Below are 9336 nucleotides of genomic sequence, written 5' to 3'. Positions count from 1 at the left end.
AATTGAAGTTCATCTGATTGCAACTCCCCGGGGCTTATTCATTAAAGGGAGAGTTTGCCAAAGAGTTGTTTCAGATCTTTGCCTTTGCCATTCATTTTAAAGGGTTAATCCCAATAAGGTTCTGCCACAGAATGCGCTTGGCTGACCCTTTATAATGTATAGTTAAATCAGAGGGTGTCCCCCCCCCCCGTTTTCTCATCTGCTGGATAATGCATGATGCGGGGCTCACTAGTCCCCTTATTAATATTCCCATCATATTCTGTAGAGCCGTACAATGGACAAGCAGGACACGAGAAGTACTGTTTCGCACTATTTGAACTTGTGTAAATAAGTGGAACCTACAGTGTATCAGTGTACAGTTTCTATTGTTCTTAAATTTATGAAATGTGTAATAATCTGGAAAACTCTGTGCCACGTGGATGTTACAAAAGCGATTCTATGTATCACAGGTTCATTTGATGTATGTTACTTATAAGTGGATTATTCAATTACTTTTATTTTTTTTATTCCAGCTGTTATATACGATGAAGAATGAAACAAACCTTATTTATTCACAGAGTGGAGGTGTCCTAGAAAACAAATAAAACATGTGCGTATAATATTCTTTTCCACCTGGAATCATAAAACCGAGTGTTAAATCCAAGTTGTTACTCACATGTTTACACACACTCACACGTGACTTTTGGCTCAACATCACCAGGGCCATTAGAGAGTTTGAAGACATTTAGTTTGAGTGCAGGATGTACCTGTGTGTGTGTGTATATATGTATATGTATATATATATATATATATATATATATATAATGGACATAATATACATACACAGTATCTACATACACATAAAATACTCGTACAATGTCCTCCACAATTATTGGCACCTTTGGTAAATATGAGAAAAGAAGGCTGGAAAATTTGTCATGTTTAACACTTTCATCTTTTCTTCAGTACACACAATTACTCTGCTCTCATGGATATCAAACAATTACAAATACAACATAAGTTTATCCAAAAATTTTAAATATATGTGTGGGACAATTATTGGCACCGTTTTAGTCAATACCTCCCTAGATAACAGCTCTGAGTCTTCTATAAGGTCTGGTGAGGTTGGAGAATACATGGCCAGGGATCTGAGATCATCTCTCCAGAGCCTTCAGATTGCGAGGCTGATGCTGGTGGACTCTCCTCTTCTGTTCGCCTCACAGGTTTTATATGCGGTTCTAGTCAGGGGACTGTGATGGCCATGGTAGGACCTTGATTTTGTGGTCAGTAAACCATTTTGTGTTGATTTTGATGTATGTTTTGGATCATTGTCCTGCTGGAAGATCCAACCATGGCCCATTTTAAGCTTTCTGGATTGAGGCAGTAAGATGTTCATTTAATATCTGTTGATATTTGATAGGATACAGGGCATCATGCACACTAACAAAATGTCCAGGTCCTCTGGCAGAAAAACTGTCCCAAAACATTAAAGAGTCACCGCCTTATTTAACGGTGGGCATGAGGTACTTTTCCATACAGCTTCCTCTCTGTGTGCGCCAAACCCACCACCGGTGCTTATCTCCAAAAAACTCTAATTTTGTTTCATTTGCCCATAGAACTCGATCCCATTTGAAGTTCCAGTACAGGCTTTTTTTTTTTCATGAAACCCTTTCAAACAGCTTGTGCTGACGTAGTTGATATTGGATTGTAGTTTCAAAGTCTTTCTCACCCCAAGATGCAGCTTCTGCAGTTCACCAGCAGTGATCCTTGGAGATTTTTGGGTGTCTCGAACCATCCTCTTCACAGTGAGTTGAGACAGTATAGACATGCGTCCCCTTCCAGGTTGATTCATAACAATTCCGGTTGACTGGACCTTCTTAATTATTGCCCCGATGGTAGAAATGGGTATTTTCAATGCTTTTGCTATTTTCTTTTCCATTTTGTGAAGCTCGCAACCTTTTGCTGCACATCATAGATTTATTCTTTGGTCTTGCCCATTGTGATGAATGACTAAGGGAATTGGGACTGTGTGTTACCTAATATTTATACCCCTGAGAAACAGGAAGTCATGTGTTTCTCATATGAATTGATAGAGGTGCCAATAATTATGGCACACGTATATATTTAACAATTTTATTTTTTTTTCGATTAACCTGTGTTGTTTTTACAATAATCTGATATGCATGAGAACGGAATATATTTGTGTATTGTTTGAAGAAAAAATCAAAATGTTAAACAATAGACAATTTACACAACATTCTTTACTCATATTTACCAAGGGTGCCAATATTTGTAGAGGGAACTTTAAATAGACTACACATACATAAAAAGTTACTAGTTGCTTAGATACAATAGTAATAAGACATTACAACAATGTATTTTTAGGTTATGTAATGTCAGTTATTTGTAGTAAACCATAAAATAGTTATTTCTCTTTATGTTTTAGGTGCGCAGCTAGAAAATCCGACTCCTGGGTATCATCATGCGTTTCCCTGGAGTTCTGTGATAACTGACAATCACCATGGAGAAGGCTTTCAATTCGTCCGACACTTTGCCTTCTAAATCATCTCAGGTTGGAAGCAGAAAGGAAGCCGAATCAGCCAAAGAACTGGAATCCAACAAAACCCAGGGCCAGAAACGGGTGGGCTTTGTGCTGGTGCACGCAGGTATTATGGCGCAGACGCCGAAATGTTAAGCTTTACTGCACTAGTTTCCACCATTCAGAAGTTTTTATCTGTTCGCTTATGTAACGGAACACTTCAATTTAGTGTGATATTTTATCTCGCCTAACTCTGATTTGGTTATTGCAAAGTGACATTTGATTTATTTTGTTATAACATCATTAAAATACGTTGAAAACCCATTGGTTGCATAAATATTCCACTCTCACACACGGTAATATTTCGTAGAGCTGCCTTTTTTTGTAGGCGTTTTTGGACTAAGTAGGAAGCAGCTTGCACTCGTGGATTGAGTGATTTTGTCACCTTCTCCTTGGTAGGTTTGCTCCGGGTCGATCACGATGGTTGGATCTTGCTTGTGGACGGCTTTTTTTGAATAGTGGGGCTGAGATCGGTACTTTCACTGTGCCACTTTTTGTCCTTGAGCTGCTCCAATGTAGTTTGGATCATCATTTTGCTGAAGGCTATGTTTGCTAATGAACTGAAAGCAGATTGTCTTGTAGGCACCGCTCAGTTACCCCCCTCGCTTGGTGAAGAAATCCAAGCAGTCAGAAATACCATGCAAATATACATGTATGTGTGCATTTCCAGACAAAGCCTGGGCACATGTTCACAGGCACCTACACCAGCACATGGGTTTATTTATTTTATTTTTTAAACTTGTGTTAAACTTCAACAACCACTGTGTTTCTTGAAGCATTAACGTTCTCACTTTTTTTTCATATATAAAATTTCCCACACGCTAAAAAAGTAGTTATTTGTGAAATAAATGCCAAAATATTTTTTTGTTTTATATGTAGGGTTTTATTTTTCTGAAATAAGTATCAAACTAATGCAGAACATATCTATATAATGCTATGAAATTAATACATTGAAGGAGTTTAAACATGCTTAAACAAAACACAAGTCTTTACAGCAGGAAAAATGAGAAATTGGCAGACTAGATGGGCCAAATAGTTATTATTTGTCATCAAATTCATTGTTTCTGTGTAATAGAATCCTAATTCTCATGGAAAACTGTCTAAATAAAACTTAAAGCCGGTATTGTGAACTAATATGAGTCTATTGTTCTACTAAATCATTGTTTCTTTATTCTTTTTTTCCTCTTTCTTGCCGCAGGTGCCGGTTACCACTCAGAGTCAAAAGCAAAGGAATACAAACATGTATGCAAACGAGCGTGCAAAAAGGTACTCTTCTACATGTAGTCAACTGAACTTGGGTAATAAGGCTGCTTAACAATCAAAGTACCAGGAGACTGGGACGTGGCTGCGCTGGAGTCCCACAGGGATTATTTTGTTGTCAGCTTTGCCCAGTACTGTGATTTGAAGCATGAAAGCAGATGAGTTAGTTTGTTACTGATACGCTGCTTGAAATGAAGTAGATACACTTTTAGACCTCTACAGACCCAAGTTAATACTATGTTTAAAAGTGAATCTGTAGGTCATCATGTGTCATAAAAATAAATTATGCCACTAGTAAGTTTCGATGGAGTAATATCGGATATATATACATACACACGGTATATACACACACACGTGTATGTAACAGACGTTAACTAGTTACAATAAAATAAATGTAATGGGTATGCTGTATAATATACATACTTGACTTGCAAAGGTATAAATCCCTCTTGCCAACTCTCATTACTAAAGTACAAACCGTCCATTGCAATTTTATTCTGTAGGACATTTTATTTTAAATCATTGACACTAAAAATGGTAAAGTGACTGGTTTTATTTCTCCGTATCATGCTGTGGATACGGTGTCCATCTTTTAGTTAACTGAAAACCGAGTAAGAGTATATACGTATTAGGAATATAATAATAGTAATCCCAGACGTGTTTGTTTAAATTCGGTGCATGCTGCTGTTAATGGAAATGGTTTAATGTTTTAAGATACCCCGCTGACATTTCTGAGATTATGAGCTGCTGAAATAACGTATACGATTAGGATGGAAACATGAAATGTCCTTAGTGAGCAGTCCAGCACAATTATACAGTTTAGGTTCCTGGGGATTTAATGCCTGCTCCGTCGTCATTCTCGCAGTTGGTATAAAGTCACCACTTCCAGCCATTGTCTCTAACTAAAACCCTAGGAGTCCATATCCCTGTGTGCTGTTCTACCGCACACGGCCTTTACAATGTGAAAGTAATTGGGGGGGAAAATGGAAAAGAAGTATAAGAATTCACAGATTTTACCTAACCATGGCCAGCTTACCTTTGTCAGCGGAGCTTGGCTCCACTCCCTCCTGCATAGGGTGCATCGCTAGGAGTGTGGGGCATGTGACTCCGCTAAATGCCCCTTCCTTGATTCACAGCCACCATAGTATACCACTGAATATCGGGCAGCTGGCATTGCATGATCCATTAAAGCCTGAGTGCCATGTGACACAAGAACAAGAGGTGCTTGTACATATATTATATACAGTGGATGTTATATATATATATATATATATATATATATGTGTGTGTGTAAATGTGCTCCTGGCCAAAAAAAAGACGTTGTTACACTTTGTCTCTTCACTAAAGGGAGAGTTGTGGTTTTCCTCGACTTCATCGTATATTATGAAGCGCCAACCCCAATGAGCTTCTGTCATAGGAACAACTTGGCTGGCCTTCTATAATGTATAGTTAAATCGGCATGATTTCTTCTGTCTCCTTACTCACTTAATTATACAGGGTCAGCTCAGCCCTTTTTGCAGGCTATTAAGAGTGTTGGCCCTTCATGATGAGTAGTGAAGGTAGGGGGTTAGAAACCACATTTACCCGTTTAGTGAATAGACCCCACTGTCAGACTAGTTAATGTGTTATGCCGTCACCTGCTGTAAATGTATTTGCACCTTGTGTTTATGTGCTTACCATTTTATTTCTTACATGAAAGGGTTTACCATCAATTAAATGTACGTGTACATGTACGGGCTCAAAATGCGTTGTTTTCAATGGGTTTAGGGACTGCCCATTGTCCTTAAGGGGTTAAATAGCCTTTTTTTTTATTTTGGCATCTTGTGTGTTTACCTACTATATTTATCAATGGAAAAAGCATCAGAAGGGGCGCAAGAAAACAGGCCTAAAAATAATGTAGCCTTGGTGGTCCACATGTTTATCTACTGTCATCATTATGCGTTCCTTTCCATGTTAATATCTCAAGTTCTACCTAGGGACAAATGAAGTTTTGAATTAAAATAGTTAACCAAATGTTTTTCTTTAAGATGTTTTCGGTTTCCCGATGGCAGTAAAGGAGTATCTTTTATTAAGTGATTTTTTTTCTTCTCTGTGTGTAATTTAAATTGCACACACATGCATTACACATTAGAGAAGTATGCGGCTCCATTTTTGGAAGGAACGAGACACCAGTGTACTAGTTTTTGTCTTACAAGAGCAATTTATTGCATAACCTGTGCCGCCTCTCTCAGCGTGGAGAAAAATATGTCCTTTTGGCCGATGCGGGAGAACTAAAGCAAGTTTCTGAGGAAGTCTGAGTTTCTGCCTTGCTTCGGAAGCCAGCGAGAATTGTAATTTTGGCAAATGAGGAGACGGTTATGGCACCGAAGACATAAAGAAGAATATTTATGGGAATCGGGGGAAAAATTTTGTAATGAGTAACTATTTTTTTTTTACTAGACTGGCCATTCTTTACTAAAGCAATATTTCCTGTTCATACTCGCAAATGTGTGAGCAGCTTGACCTTCGTGTTATGGAACGCTCAGTCCACATCCGTCCAATTTTGCGATAACTTAGAAAGTGAATCAGAACTTTAAATCAAGATGTTAACATGCCAGACTTCTATTAATCCCATCGAGCTTGGAGGGCAGGTTTCCCAAATGGAATATTTTATTCAAGAATAATTGAGTGCTCGTTTCGGGTTCATTTTGTTTTATGCGCGTATAATTTGGTGATGCGGTCACTTTTTGTTCCTTTGGTGGATTTTATCATTTTTTTTCCTAATGTTCGTAGCACCTTTTTTATGGTTCATAGCAAAGGTCACTGTTAGGGCCAAAAGCATTACCGCACCTGACGGCATAACAGAGAAAATGCACATTCCCCTCCTTTACAGGGTATTGAAGTCTTCTCGCCTTGCAAGAGAAGCACGTTATCCATATGACATTGGCTGACCGTCCAGACATATCATTTTGCTGTCATCCTGTGTTGTTTGGATAATGTATAAAGTGCAAAAGAAACCCTGGGTAGCTGAGCTTAAACTGATCCACTGACTTCCAGAATATTATTCTGCTTTTCTCTATTTGGCAGAACCTTGGGTTGAAAGATGACACCATGATACCACCTGCATACCTTCCATGTCTTATATCCAAGTATTTACGTTTCATACAAACAAGGAATTAACAAACAAGATGGCTTGTCTGTTATTTTTGTGGTAATGATATATATGTAGTATTCTATGATGTTCAATAAGTTGTGCTTATTGCTTGAGAATAACTCCTACTGTCTTTTCCTTAACAGGCAATAGAAAAACTGCAGGCTGGGGATCTTGCTACAGACGCAGTGACTGCAGCTCTAGTTGAGCTAGAGGTTGGTATAAAGTGCTTTGTCTCATCCCTAGAATATGATGTGATTTATGTGTGTGTGTGTGTGTGTGTGTGTATATACCGTATTTGCATAATTATAAGACGACCACCCCCCCAAAAAAAAACTGAATATAAGATGACCCTATAGGAAAAAAGTTTTACTAATAAATATTCGCATGTAAACTACTTTTTCATATTTAATAAAAACTATGATTGGAAAAATGATTTTTTTGTTTATTTCCTTTTATTTGCCAACCTGCCCCCCAGATATGCTTTATATGCCACTCTGCCTCACTGATATGCCCTTTAACCCCCTATATGCCACTCTGCCTCCGGAAGGTCATGTGATGCCGGCGCTCCATCATAGAAGCCCCCGGAGGAAGTGACGGCAGCAGCAGAGGCTGCAGCGTTGCGGGGGATCTGGACCTTAGTCTTGTAGTCAGACCTCTATTTGAGGTCTGATTAGAAGACGACCTTGACTATAAGACGAGGGATATTTTTTCAGAGCATTTTCTCTGAAAAAAAAACCTAGTCTTATAATCAAGCAAATATGGTATATATCCAGAAAATCTTTATGAAGATTGGCTATAATGCCAATTTTTTATTTGATTAGGTTACATATGCTATCCATGTTGTGAACCTACAGGACTGTACAAACATGTTAAGGCTTGTCTTGAGCCATGGTTATTTGTAAAATGTTATCACTAAAGCATAATAAGCTATAGATTGTACTCAGACCCCCTGGGCTGATGGTGTAAGTCATGTTCTGCGTAGTAGAAATGTGGGCACTTAATTTAATTCCTGGTTAGGACAAAGATAACCAAAGACAGCAGATATGCAGACGCATACTTCCAATGCCGTAAGATGTGCAGTTGAGTCATTTCACGGCGACTCCTTTCTATGTTTTTGTTGTGTAATTGTCTTTGTGGTCAGGCAAAATTTGTTCCAGAAGACTTGGCATCTTAGTAACCTCCTATAGCATTCCATAGTTGTAAATTTTTTATTGTTTGCTTACTGGGGAATGACGACCTGGGTCTGTGGATTATTTTTTTTTTTTTTAATAATGGACGCTATGGATGAGGCTTAATTGCCCTTTTGCTTTAGGCAGAGGAGAAAATGTTTTTTGTTTTCTTTTTTTTGGCATGTCAATTTAATGGCAGACATACTCTTTTAATAAACAATACAATCATAGGATCCAGTGATCTATTTAAAAAAAGAAAAAGAAAAAAAGACTTAAAACCATTGTGATTTAGATACATGGAGCTGAAATAGGCATTGGAATAGAGTATACAATCTTCAGTTACGTGCCATCATGTTTAATTGATTTTACACATTTAAATTGTATTTTTGTGTAAAATCCTCAATTCATATTTTTTTTCCTTTATTTTCTGTAAAATTGTTCCATTTTTGTAACTGTTCTCGAACATCTTTTATACCTACCGATATGACGCAATTAATTGCTTATTTGAAAGTTTATTGTGGATTTGTTTATTAAAATTCTCTGATCTAATCTGTCCTGTTTGAAAGTGACCATATAATCTGCCCTCTCCTTGCAGGTCCCAAAAATCATATACGCTACTGTTCAAAAGTTTGGGGTCACTTAGCAGTTTTAATTGAAAGCAAGGAAATTCGTAGCTGTAACATAATTACAAAAGTTTTCTAACCATCAATTAAACTTTTAAATTTAAACTTGGATTAGCGACCACAACATGCCATTGGAACACACACGCCTATGAAGATTAAAAATCAGCCATTTTCATTTACAGTAGTCATTTACAACATTATCAATGTCTACACTATATTGCTGATTTCATATTACTTAATTCTCCGATTATAAGACAGCCCCCCCCCCCCAAATGTGAGTATTAATTTAGGGGGAAAAAAGAGCCTGAATATAAGAATACCCTATAGGAAAAAGTTTTACTAGTAAATATTAATTCACATGTAAACTATTTTTTATTATTTAATAAAAAGTATGATTGAGAAAAATGCATTTCTTGTTTTTATTTGCCACTCTGCCCCCCCCAGACTTACCAATGCATCCTCAGACTTTCCGCCGTGCTCCACACTCCCTGGTGTGTAGTGGGGCAGCTGGTGGACTTCTGCGCGATGTGCGTCTGCAATTTCTGCTGCTGCCCGGCATTTCCACCAGAGCTT

At 37.8% G+C, this 9336-nt stretch overlaps 1 protein-coding gene across 2 annotated transcripts in view; it reads left to right on the top strand.

The window, feature by feature from the left end:
- Window positions 1–2500: 2500 nt before the first annotated feature.
- The window catches only part of LOC149303219 (threonine aspartase 1-like), an 87612-nt gene continuing 80776 nt past the window's right edge, over window positions 2501–9336 (top strand). For both annotated transcript variants that reach the window (XM_089481593.1, XM_089481592.1), the window contains exons 1-3: window positions 2501–2645; window positions 3777–3844; window positions 7115–7183. In XM_089481593.1, coding sequence (XP_089337719.1) covers window positions 2501–2645; window positions 3777–3844; window positions 7115–7183 — 282 coding nt within the window. The remainder of the gene's footprint in view (window positions 2646–3776; window positions 3845–7114; window positions 7184–9336) is intronic.

This window comes from Sceloporus occidentalis, unplaced genomic scaffold, assembly GCF_023333645.1.
Source record: "Sceloporus occidentalis isolate IW3139 unplaced genomic scaffold, rSceOcc1.0.p SCAF_15, whole genome shotgun sequence".
Lineage (NCBI taxonomy): Eukaryota > Metazoa > Chordata > Lepidosauria > Squamata > Phrynosomatidae > Sceloporus > Sceloporus occidentalis.
This window is presented reverse-complemented; position numbering and strand designations above follow the sequence as displayed.